Source organism: Bactrocera dorsalis, chromosome 3 (genome assembly GCF_023373825.1).
Source record: "Bactrocera dorsalis isolate Fly_Bdor chromosome 3, ASM2337382v1, whole genome shotgun sequence".
In the NCBI taxonomy this organism is placed as follows: Eukaryota; Metazoa; Arthropoda; class Insecta; order Diptera; family Tephritidae; genus Bactrocera; species Bactrocera dorsalis.
Window position 1 is genome coordinate 6,518,520 of NC_064305.1, and position 20,525 is coordinate 6,539,044.

Below are 20,525 nucleotides of genomic sequence, written 5' to 3' on the forward strand. Positions count from 1 at the left end.
ATAGGCGAACAAATCAATATGTTTATTCTTAGCTATAAATATTTAATATATGTGCTAAATATAGACCGTTTCATAATAATTTGTTTGCACCTCTACCCTAATTGAGATAACACATTCTAATGTTAAGTTTCAGTACTCGTATACATAATAGTCTAATTTTAACTAGTTATTGACTAGTTGAAACTATCAGATTAGCAGCTTATATAAAAAATTTGCGGGTTTTATTATAAAATATTTAAAATATAAAGAGCATATAAACCATAAAAAAAATTCAATGAAATTTCTTCAAGACAAATTTAGCTAATTTTTACACATTTGGTGAGATAGTGAAGCTTTTGAATATTATGACAGGCTAAATTTACCAAATATTATTAGAAATCATATAAAGGTTACAAACTGTTTATATACGAATTCATAGTTTGCTTATTTTAATAGAATTTCCTGCAGGGTCTTTAAATACTCATCACAAATCTTAGACTACTTTTTGTCATGATTTTGAGTTTCATATATTTTCTTGTACACGACAGCCCACATATTAGTTTACGTACAATGCACAAACATATGTATGCGTGTATCTGTACTAATATATTTATATTATTTTGCATATATGGTTTGATGCCCGCTAAGGTAACGTATACGCCTCGGGGTACACTGTTGAAAATGTACACAACGGAAAAAATAATGGACAATATATTTTGTAGCTATGTTTGTTGCCAGAAACATATACATATGTATGTATACAATGTAGATAGGTTTATGTTAGACTAGATTTGATAATAAAAATAGTTTTTGAAAATAAAAAATTTTTGAAAACGGTAAAATGTAAGTTAAAAAAGTTTACCTTCCGTTTACCGTTTTCAAAAGCTGTTATTTTCAAAACCAAATTTTTTTTAAACATTATTTTCAAAAACTTTTTTTTTTCAAAAACATTAAAATCATTAGATAGAGTTAGGTTAGACTAGATTTGATAATAAAAATAGTTTTTGGAAACGATGAGTAATAGTAAGTTAATAAAAATTGACCTTTATGTGAGCGTTTTCAAAAACTCTTATTTTCAAAAACGAAAAATTGATCTTTAGATTACCGTTTTTAAAAACTGTTATTTTCAAAAACTTTTTTAAGTATAATTTTCAAAAACAGTTTTTTTCTAAAAGTATGAGATAGATAGACTTTGTTTTTCAAAAACTTTTTTTTAAGTATTATTTTCAAAAAGTATGAGATAGATAGACTTTGTTTTTCAAAAACATTGTTTTCAAAAACCTTTTTTCAAAAACTATTTTTTTTTTAATTTTTTTTTTAATAAAAATTGGCATTTAGATTATCGTTTTCAGAAACGTTTATCCTGTTTTTATCCCGATATGATAATAAGTAGTTCTCATGGGTTACCTATTTCAAAAACCATATTTTTTTTTAATTTTTTTTTTTTTGAAAATTGACATTTAGATTATCGTTTTCAGAAACTTCAAAAAATAATTAGAAACATTGTTTTCAAAAACATTTTTTTCCTAAACACATTTTTCAAAAATTTTTCTTCTTAAAAACATTTTATTTTGAAAATAATTTTTTTTTTTACAAATTTTGTAACTTTTTTTGCTTTTCAAAATCAAATTTTTTTGAATAATTTTGCGAGGTTCATCAATGTTTTTAGCCCGATATGGTAATAAATAGCTGATAAATAGTTCTCACCCGCCGATATACACAATACTTCGCCAAAAATTATTTTAAAATCCAGTAAAAATATCGGAATAGTGATATCTTGCCTGATTTTTAGGGAATGTCCCAACCGCTTCTAGAAGGTCATACAAGTATCAGCTATATAATCACTTTATTTATTCACAAGCCACAGAACAACAAACAATCAACAATAAAATAATTGAAGAGGATCTAAAACTTGAGGCCATCCACCCTCATGTACATATAAGCTTTTAGAATAATTGGATTTATCTTCAGGACTCTATAATAAAGTACTAACGGTTGGCCCCTTAAAAAGCTTGCGCCACTTTATCAAAATTTGGAAAACTCTTGGGTGACACACAAGGCTCGTCTAACCCGTTTTTAGCAATAAGAACACATAACCCTATAAATGTATGTACTATATATTACTGCATTCGATGTACATACATACATATGTATACTAATGTCTGACCTTTTAGCCTTTTTTTCTGCGGTATTGCGCAGTAATTATCAAGACAATAAAAGATTTTAATTCACTCTTGACATGATATCAATCATTCCAGCCAACCAAGAGTGAATACAAAGTGACGAAATAATAATAAAATAATGATGTACTGAGTATATAGAAAAGTAGCATACTTACATATACTCGTATGTATTATGGCATGCAGTGCTTTAACTTTTTTATAAACCCATTACCACAGCCTAGACACATGTACGCATAAATAAAGGTGGGCGTGCCGCGTTCATGGCCGTTCAATGGCAAACGATTTTTGCAATGTCTTGCTGCGATTCAACGGTAAAATGCACTCGTACTAAGGCAAATTACTTTCTACGATATTCGCTCTGCGGGAGTTACGAACTTTACCGAATTGCATTTAAGCCGAAAAATAACCGCAGGTAAACTTTTGTCATACTTTGTTGACTTAATGCAGCATTACGTGTTCTGGCATGATTTCATTTTGGCTTCTTGACTAATTTCACAGTGTCAACTGTAGCCTTGACTGTTGGAATATGCTACGTGTACTTGTACATATTTATATAAGGCAGTACATAAACCTGTAGTAATACTATGAGCAAAAAATAGAAAGACTTTGTTCATAATTTTAAAATTCTTAATTTATTCTTTAAAATCTATGTCTTTCCCCTCAAAATAATCCCCTTGATTAACTCAAAAGTGTTTCTCCGGAGCGGTTTGAGTTTGCTGAATAGCTAGAAGTCACACTGAGCTAAATCAAGCGAATACTTTGGTTGCGGCACGATATTGGTTGAAAATTTGGCAAAAAATTAACGAAGAATCGATGCAGTACACAACGGTACATTATCGTGGTATACCTTGATAATCGAAGAAAACTTAACCTTAATTTTTGACCGATTGAAAGTCGTTTTACGGATGGAAAGCATAGATTCAAGACTCATCGCCAGTAATAATGCGTTTCATAACATCCTGGCAGTTCGAAAGCATTGTTTCACAGACGTTAACAGACACTGTTGTTCAAAAAAATTGAGGGGTTTTCGAACCAATGGGCTTTCAATTTCTTTGGGACCAAATAATCTTTGAAAATAGTTTTCACTGATCCTTCCGATATTCCAACGATGCCATTAAGACCTCTGACTGTTAATCGTTGATTCTCAAACGTTATTTTAGTGACGTTTGATCATCAGTTGATGTTGATGGTTGTCCTGGACGTGGTTCGCCGTCAACGCGTTCTCGACTCTCTCTTTGAGTAATTTGTACCAATGAAAAACTCTTGCTCGCGACAAAAAATATCACCTTTTCCAACATTCTGAACGTTTCGGCACCAGATATTTGATTCCGCAATGGAAAATGGAACTTCTCTTGAATTATTTCACTTATTGTAAAAATCGCCGAATGCACTTTATATACTTAGAAGGAACCTGAGGGTTAGCCAACAATCAACTAAATATATAAGAGCCCTACGAAAAGTCTTCGGAACGTCATTTTGTTTAGCGGCTAACATTGAAGGTAATCTAACGCCTTTATAGGCAAGGCATGCCTTCTTTTTCATGATACAAGAGATATCCAAAACTAATAAAAGCACTTAGGACTCAGAACCGCATTCATCACAACTTTTCAAATTCGATTCTAGAAAATGAAATTTTACGGTACGTATTTTTTGCGGAACTACCGCTACCAAAATACTTATTTATCTATCTTTTTGTATTTTACATATATATTTCAATTTACCGTTGTAGTTTTAACTTTTTGAGCATTTTATTGAATATATATATATATATATTTCACTTTAAATACACATTTAATTAAGCCACGTTAAATTTTACAAAGCTCACTGAATACATTACTCAATCCACTAACCGTATCATCGACACTGCCACAAACGCTGTCATTCGTGCCGGCCGCTGTTAAGAGGCCCTTCTTCGGTAAATTCGGCATAAAAATATGCAGTTGTTTTTTGGCATCGTAGGTACCTGCATCGTGGGATCGTTTTTGCATTGACTTCGCGGCATATGCGCCATGCTCCAACTCAGTGGAGCGACGCTGTTTCGCTGAGACGGTTTTCAATGCTGGTTGTACAAAAGAACGCTCACCTTCGTTGTAGAGCCGTGCGGAAGCCAAAGTACCAGCCATGCGACGAACTGTGCTCGGACTAGCGCTTAGGGTACATAAATCTATATTACGTACCGGTCGATTGAAGCGCACCGGCACACCCTCGCGATCGAAGATGATTGTGATGTGTTTGACGGGATCTGCGGATCGAGTTTGATCCGTTTGGCTCGCTGTTGGGATTTGTTCCGAGCGCACAGCGCTTGCATAGCGTACTTGTTTACGCGAACGTGTTGCATTGGAGGACGATTGTGCTGTAGTGGTTTGTGATTGTGGGTGTGGCTGAGTTTGTGTGTTGGCGAAACGCAGAGTATGCGCCTTGTTGCTGGTAGTAGCAACTGTTGCAGTTTGTGGAGCCTGTGTTGTTATTGCCTTTGCTGTTGGCTTTTTCGGTCGCTTTCCCATTTCACTTATGTCTCTCTGAGCTTCAGTCTGCTGAGTGGTGTCAATACGCTTGCCAGCTAAATCGAGCCAATTAAGTACACGCTCCGCCAGGCGCTCATCCGCATGTGAGTTCGCTTGTGACAGAGTCGATTGTAGATCTTGTAGTGAACTGTGGCGCGAATACAGCTCGTAGAGCTCGTGAAGTGGACCGTGACGCGGTGGGCGATGGCGAAAAAAAAGTGTCGTGCGTTTTTGGTTACGACCCGCCTGAGTGGATAGTGTTTTGTTTGAATGTTTTTGTTGAAATAGCTGTGTCTGTTGTGTGGATGCTGCAGCTGGTGGCTCTACTTTGGCTGGCACAATGAGTAATAAATCTCTTTGTGGCTCTTCCGCAAATCTGCACTGATTATGATCCTGCCATTCGCCAACAAAGTCATATGAATGTGAATGTTGCAACGTGGCTATACGCAATTCAAAAGCGAGTAATTAATAATTTGTACAGCACTGTATCGTGGTTCAAAACTGTAAATGCTTACCATGCGCCTTATTTCTGCGTATGCTCGCCGCCGACTTTGAATGTATACGCCGCTGTCTTGGCTCGTAGTCCAGTATGAAATGGCGTTGTGCACCGGCACGCCCAGTTTTCGGCGCTTCCAGCCAAATTGAGCGCACAAAAAGCGGCCGACTGGCGGATTCCCAAATTGTTGATGATTTCAGCATTTCCATAACCGAAAGTTTTAATTTATGCAATGATTATTCATTTATTCAATAAGTTCTGTGCCACGCGAATATGTGAGCCTCCATTAACTAAACAACACAACAAACTGTATATCGTCAGGCTTCAGTGTGCTACTAGTTATTTTTTTTTTGGTTAAAAAACGTGCTCCAAATAGCTTGTCTCAAATTGACTTCCGTGCGACGACTAAAAGCTTGATTTTTATCAATACTCTAGCCCTAGTGCCACCTTTCCTTTGACATCGTTAAATTTGCTCAAATGTCAAGACAAAATGTTCGTCCTGCGGGCATTCACAAATGCCAGTCATGAAGCGTCGCAGGCAGCCGGTCGACTCTACTCATCAAACAAACTACTAACTCGTAATGTCGTCAACATAAAAATTGTGACACATCAAATGCTCTGTTCGTCTTCGACTGCTTCGTCATTTCCCACATTCCGTTAACATAATGTAGACGACACACGCTTAACACACACCTCCTTTGCCGCCAAGTAGAATAACTAAACAAATCTGTTTAAGTTGCCGGCTTGCTTATTCCTGTCTGGTTGCACCTTCCTTCCCTTCCCTTTCCGCCGTTTCGTAACAATGTTTGTTACGCCTTAGCGACCGTCCGAACTGTTGCAATGTTACCGTTTGTTATTTTTTGTTTTGTGGTAAAAGTGTCTCTGACACGCGAGCTCCAGCGCATACTACACAACCTCACCGATGATTCATTTGCCCAACTTTTCTCATTAAAGGAGCCCACGTGGAGTTGAAGAAATGGAACTTACGCCGGGTTTTTGGAGCCTTTGCGTAAGTTTGTGGTATGATCTGTGTTGCTTGTGTTTGAAGACCTGAAATGTTCCTCTAAGGTTCATTGCTTCAAACAATCCTTTTCATTTTTTTCTATTTCTATATGACCGGGTACTCAGACGATATTAACCGAGTTACCTACTAAAAGTCTAGTTATTGCTTGCTTGCTTAATCTCACGCAATGAAAGTTAATATTGTCACTATATACGAGTATAACCTTAATTGCCACCTGGCTATCCACAACTTGCAGGTTTGAGCAGAAAAATACTTGGTAGCTTCTATTATGCCCACAATTTCGATCCGAAAGATTGAATCGTAGTCATTCAGTTTGAAGCTGCTTTCTGTGTAAGGATTATTAGAGAAGAAGCCTGCTCCTGTTGCTGTTTCATTCATTTATCCGTCAGTGAATATGTAGATTTCAACGTTGGAACTGCCGATTGCAGAACCATTGGTCCCATCTTCTCTACTGAGGAATGAAAACGACGTGTTTTGTTCCTCATGGGTCTCAGTTACATGGTCGCAATGCCAACTCGTGTTAAGTTCGTGTATGATACCATGCCTTCCAATGGCCTAAAATCTTGAACCGGCTGATTGTAAGCATTGCCTCTTACCTCACTGACCTCCAGAACTTTTGTGGAGGTAATCTCATGGCGCCCATAATCCCCAACATGCAGGATCGTTGCACCTGTTCCAGGTGTTTAATACGGCACTTTCCCGTTAATCCCATCCACCATACCACTGCACTATACATTAGTATTGGGCGGTCAGTCAATAAACTATGTGAGGTCGTAAACTCTACTTTGGGGCAATAGCTCTTCTGCAAAAGTTCTATATTTAGTGCTTTCGAAGCCCTGCTTTCAATGTGTTCTCTCTATCTACAGAAAGTCCAATAAATTTGACTGAGCTTGGTATTCCAAAAATATATTTACTCAGTAATAGACAAAAGCCCGACTGTCAAAACTTTTCAGCTGTTTAATAACGTCCAGCTATCCAGCCCAATCAGCTGCTTTCCAGTATGGAGTCCGCTTTTTATAATAGAGACAGAAAGGCAATGGTCGGAGCATGGAGATTGGTTGAAATCACCCTCCGAAAACATTTTGCTCCGAGTTTGCCCGATCTTCTAATAATATGTAAATGTTAATTTTTCGGATCGAACCTGATGACGAAATATTCTTATTTAAAATGAGTTGGCTAATTTAAGCTCGAGATCAAGTTAAAATGTAACTGTTGTTAATCCCGCTTGACCATCAAAGGTTAGGTCTTAATAAAGCCAAGCTATAGTCAAAGACTATCAGGTTCGTGGATTCAGTATTATATCGTCATTAGCCCGATGGTGAGGTAAGCAGAAGTACATTATCTTTGTGATATATTTTCTCCGACTGATGACTGATAACCATTAATGAAACTTAAGTTTTGGGTAAGTTTTAGTGATAATATTTTAATACTCTTACGAAGCAATAACTTTCAAATCTTTCATCACAACTTACTGCATAATATTGAATTTGAATATCAGTTAACTGACTATTCTTGTTGATTGATTAAGGACATATGGTATAATAATATGCAGATAACTCTGGTTTCATAATAAAATGTTTATCGCATGCATAATACATACAGGTTTGATTTGAATTTAATTGCCGCTATAACAAGTGTACTTAAGTGCCTACTTAACAACTTAAGTAACTTATACTCGTATATTACATATGTAAATGTGTAAGCGATATTGTGGGCCCGTAATGATTTAAATCTAATGTCTAAATAAATACTGGAAGGAGATGATGTATTTGCATTCCACATTGTAATGTGGCACTTCTAACAGTGTATATACATATGTAGTGGAAGTTCGGGATCCCGAAAATTTTGATAACATGTCTACGTATAACTATATTTAAGTGAGCCTAAGTTAAGATAAGCTCTATCAGCCTATTAGTCTGCAATTCCAGAAATATCAATTGTCAAAATCATTCGCTGGGACCGTATTATAAAATCTATGCTTAAGAACCTTCCAACCAAGCTTCCGAAGCTACTGGCGTGTCACTATTGATGAGTGAGGCCTGGCATTGCCCCGACGGAACACAATTTCACTTTCATTGACCAAAGCTGTCCGCTTTTGGGGGGTAATTTTCTGCAGACTGTTCTATTGTTGATAGCACAGGTTCGAATTAAGAATTTGGCTCTAGGGGAGCAACTGATGGTAGACGATTCAATGCCAATCCCACCAAAAATATAGCAAAGCCTTCCTGACCTACATTTCTGGCTTGGCTACCGTTTGCGCCAGCTCACCGTGAGTCCACCACGACCTCGACCATTTTCCATTATCAAATGAACTTTTATCAAAGAACAAATTAAATTTTTTCCAAATTTCGGGATTATGGACGCCAATACCACATGCCTTATTAAATACCGGAACACAATTACAAACTCGTCTTCTACCAATAACACAACCGACCCGAAAGCAATTTGGCACGAGCCAACACATTACAAGGAAGATTAGCGGTTTACAAGGGTTGCGACTCACATTGCACCATCAACAACAAAGCGTAAACACATCATCAACGCGAGCAATAATTATCCGCATCGCACAATACGCACACTTAGTTGCAAGTATATTTTGCAATTTACGGCGAATTGTCTGTGCACTTCTGCCAGCGGCGCACGGAACACGTCCAGCTAAATGCTCGAAGAGGCCCAGAGCATGGGTAGGCGAGTAAGTGCCGCACTTGCCGAGTAGCTGCTAAATAACAAATTGAATTTCGTAAAAGTTCATAACGATCCACTTCCGGCGCCAATGCAATGTTCATAGAATGCGCCCCTTCGAACAACAAACACCACGCCGACCCCAAACGCGCCGAGCAAAAGCTGCCGACAGCGGCCCAACAAACGTGTAAATGGTTGTCTGGCTGACTAAACGACCAACTTGCGGAAATGTGGTTTATTTTCTGTTTAAATGCAATTGATGTCTGCGCACGTCAGTGGGTTTTTTTATTTCCTGAAGTGAGCCTACGACTTACTTATGAGTACTTTTGGAGGTTAGTGTTGCCATTGTAGATATATTGTAACATATTCCTGTATATTAGAAGTTAATGTGGCATAATTCCTCAGTTGAATAGAATTATTTAGTGATATTTTGATCACTTGAGCGGGGTATTGTCTCCCAGGCTAACTGGAAATTAGTTATTTTCTAAGTAACCGGAACGGACCCAGATTTTTAACCGGCCAAGGATTGTCAACTCAGCACCACTTCTCGAACTGTCCGCCTTCGGGACTCAACAATTATTTCCTCCATGAGAAGGGAGAAAACTTTGATTAAGCATTTAGGGATTCTCCGGGGTTCGGATAAGACTTATCCTACAACATTTCAGAAACTTATTGACCAGAGCTAGTGTTACTACTACACAAAATTACACTTGTAAACCTAGTTAGAAAATAACTGCTTTAGTAACCGCTATGTTATTTAAACTTTTTGAGAGCATTACCACAACATCACTGAAAGCAATTAACTGCACTTATAGTAGAAACGCGCACCAACCTCAACCTCAACCACTTTGTGCTTGGCCTAATTTAATTTCTACACTTTCAAATTGCTTTCGTCTACGCAAGGCCGTCAAGTGGCCGCACGTGCAAAACAATACCCAACAAACGCTGTGGCTTGGGCACCTCAAGCGCTTGCAAAAAAACGCAAAGACGCTGAAAGCTCAGTGGCAAAAGCACTGCAATTAATTGGCAACTTGTCTACACAATTTACGGCGTCCATTAACTGTTTTTAACCCCATTAAGAGCCATCAACGTTCCACTAACTTTTCTGCTGCAACGCTAAATTGTTTGTAAATTGTTAAAATATAGACGTGCAACAACAAAGACAAGCAATATTAACTTAATTGACAACATCCTGTCAACATTCAACACTTTTTTCTAATTCTTTTTCTACTTCTCTTCCTATTTACAGTTCCTATTATACCCGAGTTCCTGTACGACATACGCCATCCCGATGCACCGCTCGACAGCTTCCCACGTACCCCACTCACTACGCACACGCCACCGCCGCCTACGCAATCGCCCTGCAACGCGAATGGCGAACCACTGCCGACGATGGAGGTATCAACACTGAGTCCGGAAGGTAAGGCGGTAATGAAAGTATATAATAATGTTTGCAAATAAGATTTCATGAAACCCTAAGCGTTCAGTAAACAAGATTAAACCCGTACTCGCAAGGTTGCGCACCTTTAGTCAGAGTTCGTAAGAGTACAAGTCCTCCAGTAGTCTGTGACAGCGTGAAAATCCTCCTGACTGTTTAAAGAGAGTCAGAAGTTGGTTGCTCTAGTCATGTCAATATGTTCACCGAACTGGGATTCCACTTCATTGTATTGTCCGAGTTTTAGCAGGCGAGGTTTTGTATAAATTGAAAACTTTTGATCTCAAAACCTTCTAATATGGTGGAAGGTCAAGAAAATTACCTTTTTTAAAGAAAATTAAAGCATTGACCTATCAGATCAGCCAACCAACTGAAGTGATTCATGTTGAGTCATAGAACTGGTTCCATTTTTCCATACAGTAAAAATAATTCAAACAGTTTCAATGGAAATTTCTTAATAAGGCTAAAGATTTTGAGGGACGCAACTTGTCAAAGTTGCAGGCGGAAGATGAGATGCAAACAGCTAGACAATTTCTCCTTCAGTGTCCAGCTTTCACCAGACTAAGGTTCAAGCCTCTTGTTAGCCACACTTTTTACAAATTCGGCGAATTAGCTGGAGTAGAGTTTAGACAGCTCAATAAATTTGTGGCTGGCTCTAGGCGATTTGTAGATATATGTAGAACGGTCTTTTTGATCCATACTTAGCAGCTCGGGCATCACAACGGACAAGTGTCTCTAGCAGACCAAGTGCGATTATTTTTAGTCACATGAATATCAGCCTATTTAACTAGCCTACCATATTCATAAACTTGGGGTTAGTTATCCAATAAGTCAACAGAGATGTTTTATCAGTACTCTCTTAGAGCATTAACCCAGAAACCGGTTCAGACAACATATAATGTAACAAATTTTAAAATTAGAAACAGCGATTAGATACGCCCTTAGACCACTTGGACTTCTTGGGCCTTAGATGAACCTAAAGGATTTAGCTCTACACATAGTGCTCACTATTTTAATATATTTGTTGCTTTTCACAGACAATTACACCATGTGGCGAGAGATGGAAGAGCGGCACAATGAGCTGGTGGGCGAGACCGTTGAAGTAGGAATCCTATTTGCATCAAAAGCTTTCGTACAATTGTTAGTCAACCCGATTGTTGGACCCTTGACGCATAAGTAAGTACTGAAATCCTTGTGAGCCACTTTAGTAAGGTTCAGCGCACCCCACCGTCATTATGCACAGAGAGGCTCGAAATTAGCGCAACTCGAGTTTTAAAGCCTTTCACTGTATTATTTCAACACTTTTCTCAAATCTTACTTATTCTGCTCATCTAAATATATTTATCCCACCTTTTGCACAGAATCGGTTACAGCATACCCATGTTTGCCGGCTTCGTAATCATGTTTATATCGACAATTAGTAAGTACACGCCGATATTAGATAGTGTCTTGTGCCAGACAATGCAAATCAGGCTTATAATGTTCATTTTATCCGCTTAGTCTTCGCTTTTGGACGTTCGTATTTGGTGTTATTTGTGGCGCGTGCGCTACAAGGTATCGGCTCTTCATGCTCGTCCGTTTCCGGTATGGGTATGTTAGCTGATCGCTACACCGACGACAAGGAACGTGGTAATGCAATGGGCGTAGCGCTGGGCGGCTTGGCTTTGGGTGTGCTTATCGGACCGCCATTCGGTGGTGTCATGTACGAATTCGTTGGCAAATCCGCACCATTCTTAATACTTTCCGCATTGGCTTTGGGTGATGGCCTGCTGCAGCTCTTCATGTTACAACCGTCGATACAACGTGCCGAAACGGAACCACCATCACTGAAGGCGCTCATCAGCGATCCGTATATATTGATCGCTGCTGGTAGGTTGTAGCGGACTATGCAAAATTCTTTTTCTTCACTGATACATTTTCCAGGTTCTATTACATTCGCGAATATGGGTATTGCCATGTTGGAGCCATCGCTACCGCTGTGGATGGTTGACAATATGGGTGCTACACGTTGGGAGCAAGGTGTTGCCTTTTTGCCAGCCTCCATCAGTTATTTAATTGGCACAAATCTCTTCGGTCCTTTGGGTCACAAGATCGGGCGTTGGTTTGCCGCCTGTTTGGGCCTGATTATCATTGGCTGTTGCTTGATAATGGTGGGTGAAATACTTTTGTTAGATATTTGCTGATTTTTACTCAATTTTCTTGTGTGTTCGCAATTCGCAGATACCTATGGCAACCTCGATTACACATCTAATTCTACCGAATGCCGGCTTGGGTTTCGCCATCGGCATGGTGGACTCATCAATGATGCCCGAACTTGGTTTTCTTGTCGACATACGTCATTCGGCCGTCTATGGCAGTGTTTATGCATTGGGTGATGTTGCTTTCTGTGTCGGTTTTGCCGTGGGTCCAGCGCTGAGCGGTACTCTGGTCAAAACCATCGGTTTCGAATGGATGTTAGTTGGCATCGCTATTCTGTGCTTCATTTACGCTCCACTTCTGACGCTGCTCAAGAATCCACCGACTAAGGAGGAGAAAAAGGTTGGTACCGAGACTGAAGCCGATACTGACGCGTCTGCGCCGCCACCGGCCCTGGCGTCGGTGTCTAACGCTGTGAATGCGAATGCGAATGGCAATTTGAATGCTGGCAATGCTGTCGTGTTCACGGCCACGGCCAAAAGTCCAGCCATTATGCATGACGGCATGACGAATGAGGCTTTTGAATGCGAACGTCTTTGAGTTGCAAGATTAATTTTTATTATATTTGTTTAATTATATTCTAACTGAATTAGTTGCTGTTTGCATATTTTCAATCAGTTCGTTCCTCTTAGAGTGTATAATACTTGCGTTAGCGCCAAGTTTTTGGTGCGTTTATGTATATAAGTTTTTTTATGTGCATATTTTATATTTTAAATTGTGTATTAGTTAAAATTAGCATCTAAATTTAGTAAATAAATTAGCCGTAATAATTAGTTTTCCTCAAAATCTTCTTGTAATTTAGGATTTTTTATTACTTAGTAATCTATTATTTAGAGAAAATTGCACATTTTGTCTTTACTTTATGTCAAACGCCCTGGTTTTTAGAAAATAATTTAGTGGAATTATATGTATATTTAGTGGCAACGTTAATTTTTCGAATTTAGTTTCTTAATTTGTAAGCTTCTCAACTTGATTTTTGCTTATAAATTTCCAATAAAGTAAACTTTTGAACCAAAAAAAGTTTTGTTTTTGTTTAAAGCTAATAATTTTAGGTAATTTTCGTATTAATTTATTATTAATTATATTTATAATTTTTGTTTAATTAACCACATATTTATTGACAAAATACGAAAAGTCTTTTTCGACTATCCAATATAAGCTTCTCAACTTGATTTTTGTTTATAAATTTCCAATAAAAAAGTTTCGTTTTTATTAAAATCTAATACTTTTATTTTTAATTTTTAATTTATTATTAATTATTTTTATAATTATAGCTTAATTAAATTAATTTTTTTTTACTAAAAGTACTTTTAATTTATTATGTAATATTATTATTTTTGCTTAATTAACATAACATTTTTTTTAATATTTTTCCAAATAGCACACTTGCGCGCTTTTGTCCCACTGTGCACTTGTAAATACGTACCTTAAGCACTTAAATTTGCATTATCACTAAATTTAAATATTTTCTTTATCTCCTTTTCAACACTATCACCAACGCAGTCATTGATTACTGGCGAAAGCTCAGCTGTACGTTATGTCACATACCAAAATTATGACGACGATGAGTAAGTAACGGCAAGGTATGCTAAAGTTTGACACAATGACTTGAAAGTAAGCGGTAAATCGAACACGCAAGTTTTACGGAAATCTGAATTGACCAACTGAGTACATTTTTAATACAACCAATAATATCAGAAAAATCATATGAAAAATTATTGCTTCCCAGAAAACCAAAAAAAAATGAAACTACATACATTTTACGTTTATAAAAATTATTGTAATCAATATGCATACATAATTATTCCCAGTACATATGACTATGACAAACGGATCGCAACCCACCTATATATACATAACTACAGTTATTTAAGCAAGTATAAACCTAAAATAAAAATATTCATCATACATGCATATACGTACATATGTATGTGTGTACATACAACTTTACGAACATATATTTCGAAAGTTTTCACAAGGAAGCAATAATTGCAAACGAAAATTGTTTATTTAAATGATTTTTATTCAAAAAAACTACATGTTAATACCACTAAAGCGCTATTTACATATATAAAAATATGTATGTAAAGCAATTGGTTGACAATGCGCCACAAAAATTAACAAAAAAAGAACAAAGTGAGGTTATGTTAAAAAATTAAAGCTATAAACACAAATATACGTAATTATAACCATTTGTTGCTTAAGTGGTGGGATTTATATTTAAATTAATGAAATTTGAGAAATTAAAGTTTAAAATAAATAGATGTTAAAAGTTTATGAAAAATGCGTAAGTTGAATTTTATAATAGTAAAAAAAATTATTGGTGATTTGTTGTTATTATAATTATTAGAAAAAAAAAACAAAACAATTAACAATAAAAATTATTTTTTTTTTGGGACAAAAATCATGAAAAAATATTTTTTTAACTACAGAAAATCATAAATTTTTTTTCATTCATAATTTTTTAATAAAATAAATCTTTTGAAAAAAAATAATAAAAAAGAATTATTGAACATGGAAGATATTATATTTTTCAGTTAATATTTTTTTAAACTACAAAAAATCTTAACAAAAAATAAAATATTTATTAAAGATGGAAAATATTATTTTTCCATTTAATACTTTCTTAAACTACAAAAAATTATTTAAAAAATATTTTTTTTTCAATTTTTTTTTTAATTAATTCAATAAATTATTAATTTTTGAAACTAAAAAAAATCATTTAAAAAATGCTTATTTTTTCATTCATCATTTTTTAATAATTGACACCAATAAAAAATAATTTTTTATTCATTAATTTTTTGGAAAAAAAAAATATTAAAACGTATTATTAAATACGGAAAATACTATTTTTTTAATAATATCCCAAAAAAATTTAAAATTTTGTTTTGAAAAAATTAATTAAAATTAATTATTATACCTAGAAAATATTATTTTTTTACTTATAAAAACATTATTTCTATATAAATCATTAAAAAATAATATTTTGTATTCACTAAAATTAATTAAAATACATTATTAAACAGGGAATATATTATTTTTTCATAAAACTCGCAAAAAAAATTTTAAAATTTTATACATATACTTTAATTAAATATTAAAAATTTAAGAAAATTATATAATATTTGAAACGTGTTTTAATTTAATTTTAAATTTTTTCTTACTTTATAATTCAATAATATAAAATTTTTTTCTAAATACTTTTTCTTAGCAAAAAAAAAAATAATAAAAAAACATAAATTGAATTTAAAAAAAAAAAAATATTTTTAAGTGGTTCTGATAATTGTTTAAAACCCCATTAAAACTTTTTTTGTCAAAAAATAATTCAATACTTTTTTTGGTCAATATAATTATATATAATTATTTTTTTTGTTAAATTCTCATAAAAAGATAAATAAAATTTAAAACATATGTTTGAATTATTAAAAAAGAAAAATTACAAATAAAAAAAAAATTATTACAAATATTCTTGGTCAAAAAATTAATTAATAAACGTGACAAATATGTTTTTTTGTTGAATTCTCATAGAAATGTTAAATATTTTTTCTTTTCATTGTAATTTAATAATATTTTTTTATATATAATATAAATTTTGCCATTTTAAAATTTATTTTATATACTTATAAATATTGCTAATTGCAACGAAAATCAAAAATCCATAACGGCCCATACAGAATTAATTTAATTATTAATCATTATCATCAGCTCCACAAACCGGTGCGAGTCTTCACTTGATGCAATTTAATTCACCAATTATTTTAGTCCCTAATTTGATTATTACTTTTAACTTTATATACATATGTATACCTTTTGAAATAACTTATAACTGTTAAATCGATTAATTTTGCTGAGTCCACGGCTTTCTGCATCTTACTTGGTAAATGCCTTGGCTAAAATGATATGCAAAGCTGAGACGTAAACCATTATATCATTGACAAAAGCACGCCTGTTAGCTGCCAGTTGACAAATGACAGCGACTCACTTTACATGGATTTTTTTTAGACGTGAAGTTAATAATTATAATAGCTTGTTTAAATAAATTTGTTAATTTCATGAAATAAAATAAAAAGTCTGCACTCGTGAAACAATTTTTTACTTCTATATAACACAGTAAAGTAAATTCTTACATTCTGTATGAGTCGTATGCATTATTTCTCTCTCGATGTTTTTAATTAATTAGCGTTTTGTATTTTTCTTTCCATTTTTTATTTCGTATTATTCGCCAAAGTGCAAAAAACTAATATTTACTTACTCCCAGTAGAGAAGGTCTGCCCAGCGATATTTAATCACCCGGATTGTTGTGGTTTAATCATGAATTTCAGTAAAGAAGTCGAACTATAAAATATAAAAAAAAACTTTAAAACCTCTCAGAAAAAGAGAGTAAAATATGGAGAGCGAAATTCAACCGAAAAACGTACGAAAGTCGAAATCTTGTTTACCATCAAAAATTTTGTTTTATTAATTATGTCCATGTTTAGCGCAAAGCCTTTTCTTTTCATTATTTCAACTTAAAGGTTATTGTAAAAAAATATAAAAATATATAATGTTGCCCATTGTATACTTATAAATTCGTTTACAAACATGTCTGGCGTTTAGCATCTTATATAAATTGCATTAAATTCGCCACAAAATCCCAAGTAGAGGCTCTTAGTATTTGAATTTCGATTTAATTTAGAATTTTTGTTACTTTTTAAATTTGAAAATAACAGGAACATTTGCATGATTAACGGTTATTTAATTTTGTTGTTGAGACGCCGATAAGCTTTCCGACACGCGTAAGACGACTATGGAGCAAAGAGTGGCTAGGCATTGTGTCGGCAATTGAACGCCTCAAATGCGCAACGTCTTTCTGCACTTCCCCCAGGAAGTCAAACGCAAACGCCACACATTTCAAAGGTTCAACCGCCGTCCTTGGTCCTTGATCGTTCTTGGAGTTTCATTAATTTGAGACAGTTGCTGATAAATCTACAGTCAGTCAGTTCGTTCAAACACGTAGCAATTTCAATTTGTCTGCAAACACATTGATATTCACATTGAGCGGTGTTGTGACATGACTCTGACTGTCGCTCGCTGGTTGTGTCACCTGTCGTATGCTGGAACGGCTTCGATGCATAATCATCGTGGGCGAACGTCTAAGCTCCAATTGCGAACTCGATTGGGAGCGTAAAGTGCTTTTGCTCACTTTTGCGCCACGCAGCGAGTGATGTGACTGACGATGTTGCGCGCTCTCGGCATGGAAATCGGACGCAACAGCGCCAGTAGACTTCTTACATTGTTGTGCTTTCTCCAACAACTTGTTCATCTCATTGCTGGGTGTTGTGCTGCCGGGTTTGCTACCGCCACTGAAGTTTTCCGACTTGCGTGGGCGCAGTGATGAGCACAGGGACGTGCGTTGCAGCGAAAACGGCTTGTATGCGGCAACAACCGCCTGACGGCGCATTTTGCGCACATCGTTTAGTGTTGCATCATACGAGGGTCTTGTGGGCTTCATCACTGGCGCGGGCTGTGTGGGCGGCAATGGTTTCGCAACGTCGTCGTCGTGTGAAAATCCATGCCGTAGTGTGGTGTCTAAACACCACGGAACCATGCTTGGCATACGTTCTTTGGAGATACTTCTCGGTGCGCGTTGAATTACTTCGGTGCTATTCGTATTGCGTAGTACAGTGTTGGAACTGGTAAAACCGAGCGCGCGTGCGGTTGACGATGACAACGGTATGCGGGAATGTGAGGAGCTACGCGGCTTGTGTTTGCGCTGTTCGCGTTCATCCGTTGAGTTCACTGCAAACTTAGAGAGACGTTTATCGATTACAAATGATGAGGATGAAGTATTACGCATTGTTGCTCTGGCTTGATGTGCAACTGCTTTCGGCTTAATATCGAGATTATGATTCATTTCGGAATTACGTTTAATTTCCACCAACTTTGCGATAGCGATATCATTACTTTGCATACAACCGGTACCGTTGTAAATATTATTTAACGTACTCACGACGGGCGTATGTTCGGTTTTCGTATTTGTCTTACTGGGTGTCAGCTTATCGGACTCAATTTTGATAACGACATTATCGCCCAATTGTGTAGAGTCCAAACCTTTTATATTGATATTTATCTGACAACCGGAACAAGCGCCCTCCGTCTTCTCCACCGTTGCAGTTACCCGATTCGGGGAAGCTGAGTGTACGATCTGTATGGGCTGTCGAGCATATTTCGACGGCGACGTTCCTGCGCTTGACAATTCGCGAGAGCCAGCGGTCTTCGCATTGCCGTGGCCGGAGTCAACGGTGCTGTTACCTTGCGCAAACCCGCTCCCGCTACCCATGGTTTCAAGACGTGGCCGCCGACCGCGTTCAAGTGATGTGCGGCTGTTGCAACGCCCCCGACCAAGGTAGTTGGGCTGATTGGCCGACTCGTTAATGTGGGCTGTGGCGAGTGCACGTAAATATTCTCGGTTCCCAGTAGAGCGCGCATTCGCTTTGCGAGCGTACTTGTTTTGGCCGGACATGTGCGACGAGGTGCTGACATTGTCACGTCCATAACGCAGTCCGGCGGCTGTGCCGATGCTGCTTGAATCTGTGGCACTGCAAAGTGTTTGGTAATGCCGACCGCCCCTGTTGCCGCCGACGCCGCCGCTATCGATGCTGCCGCCACGCAAACGCTCGTATCCGAGCCGCGATTGGCTCGTACGTCCAGCGGCATTTGCTGTTGTTGTGGCTGCTGCAGCTGTCCTAGCGGCCGACGCAATGGCTGTTTGACTGGCGCTTGTACCGACACGTGCGTAGACTGTTGCATTGGCGATTGGGTGCAATTGCTGATGCATATGGGTTTGTTGCAGTGACGACGATTCGCGGTAATCTGCTGTCGCAGCGTGTTGACCTGCTGCTGTCGTATTTTGCGGTTGGTGATCCAAAAGGAATTTTCGTCGACGAAATTCGCGAAATTTGTTTGTTGGAGGATTCTCTTTGTCATGCACAGAAGGAGTGAAGTCATAATTGTAGAAGAATGTCTCAAACCGTTTGTTGTTCGACGTTGATGGCGTGGAATGCACGCGATTATTGTACAAATTCGGTAATGGGTATGAAGGACGCTCGGCGTAACGGAAATTGTACGATTGAATTTTGAAGGGATCACGTTCGAAGGGATCGGAATTTTGGCGTCGATTGTGTTGCGCTTTAATTTGATGTGTTGGATTTGGATATTGATGAAAATCGCCCAAAGTAACTGTAAAATTGCAGCAAGAATTGTTGTTTACAAGTTGTAACGCGTTGTTGTTTGTTGTAGAGCCGAAAAATTGTTAGCACGCGCAATATTAGTACAAAAGTTTTATGAGAGAAAAGTTATGAGAGAATCGAAATGATTTCAAAAGTAAATGATTGTTTTCTTACATATGTTCCTGCGACGATTATAATTCATTGCTAATTTAAAGGACGAATTTTTTTGAAAAATTTTGTGGATTTTTTCCTTTTGCTTGGAAAACTATCAAAATAGCAAAGAAAATATACGAGTAATTTTTCAAAACAAACTTGGGAAAGTGCTCGTTGAATTTAGTTAAAAGTTTTTTCACTAGCAACATTATTGCTGCGGCTATTTGGTTGGCTGCTGCTTGCTGCTCGTTGCTGCTGCGGCTGCTGTTGTGCAATCGTTCTAAATTTATAAAATCAAATCAATCTAACGTTATTTACAGCCAAAATACTTTTTTCACAAATCATTAGAGTTTCATGTATGTAAATGGGCCGAGAAAGACGTTTGGATTCTATTTTTTAAGTGTGTGTGTGTGTGTCTGCGCATATCGAATTCGTAAACGTAGTTTTTCTTTAAAACTTTCAATTCGATGTGACTTTTCGAAATTTCACGATTAAATCGCAAAACAAATTTGGGTGAAATGTCAAGTGGCACTGTAGCAGCGATGCGCGCGTTTGTGTAAGTTCCGTTATGAGCGTTTTACGTTCATTGTTCAAAGATCTAAGCATTACTAAATGTCAAAATTTATGTAAAGCAATATTTTAACGGAGCTTCGCGCATCGGAAAA

General features: G+C 36.6%; 3 protein-coding genes across 11 annotated transcripts in view; 1 reads left to right on the top strand and 2 right to left on the bottom strand.

Annotated features, from left to right (window-relative positions):
• LOC105228430 (synaptic vesicular amine transporter) overlaps positions 1-14,801 on the top strand; it is a 57,282-nt gene extending 42,481 nt beyond the window's left edge. For 8 of the 9 annotated variants that reach the window (XM_049453617.1, XM_049453618.1, XM_019991097.3 and 5 more), the window contains 6 exons: positions 10,118-10,288; positions 11,341-11,479; positions 11,665-11,723; positions 11,804-12,172; positions 12,227-12,453; positions 12,524-13,272. In XM_049453617.1, coding sequence (XP_049309574.1) covers positions 10,118-10,288; positions 11,341-11,479; positions 11,665-11,723; positions 11,804-12,172; positions 12,227-12,453; positions 12,524-13,039 — 1,481 coding nt within the window. In that variant the 3' untranslated portion in view covers positions 13,040-13,272. Of the gene's footprint in view, positions 1-10,117; positions 10,289-11,340; positions 11,480-11,664; positions 11,724-11,803; positions 12,173-12,226; positions 12,454-12,523; positions 13,273-14,002 lie in introns of those variants that run through there. The other variant, XM_011208258.4, reaches the window with a different exon arrangement.
• Positions 1,545-9,466, bottom strand: LOC115066326 (uncharacterized). Its single transcript, XM_029551187.2, has 2 exons — positions 5,182-9,466; positions 1,545-5,106 (listed from the first exon to the last, which is right to left on the bottom strand). The coding sequence occupies exons 1-2, from the start codon at positions 5,369-5,371 to the stop codon at positions 3,968-3,970; spliced, it is 1,329 nt and encodes a 442-aa protein (XP_029407047.2). The 5' UTR covers positions 5,372-9,466; the 3' UTR covers positions 1,545-3,967.
• Positions 14,802-16,936: 2,135 nt separating the features above from the next.
• Positions 16,937-20,020, bottom strand: LOC105228431 (uncharacterized). The gene is made up of 2 exons (XM_029551184.2): positions 19,882-20,020; positions 16,937-19,717 (listed from the first exon to the last, which is right to left on the bottom strand). The coding sequence occupies exons 1-2, from the start codon at positions 19,907-19,909 to the stop codon at positions 17,484-17,486; spliced, it is 2,262 nt and encodes a 753-aa protein (XP_029407044.2). The 5' UTR covers positions 19,910-20,020; the 3' UTR covers positions 16,937-17,483.
• Between the last annotated feature and the right edge of the window lie 505 nt (positions 20,021-20,525).

Coding starts and splice junctions, on each gene's coding strand:
- LOC105228431 (XM_029551184.2), bottom strand. CDS start 19,909: ATGAATTATAATCGTCGCAGGAACATAT. Junction 19,718..19,881: donor TAATCGTCGCAGGAACATAT/GTAAGAAAACAA, acceptor GCAATTTTACAG/TTACTTTGGGCGATTTTCAT.
- LOC115066326 (XM_029551187.2), bottom strand. CDS start 5,371: ATGGAAATGCTGAAATCATCAACAATTTGGGAATCCGCCAGTCGGCCG. Junction 5,107..5,181: donor ACGCAGAAATAAGGCGCATG/GTAAGCATTTAC, acceptor AATTGCGTATAG/CCACGTTGCAACATTCACAT.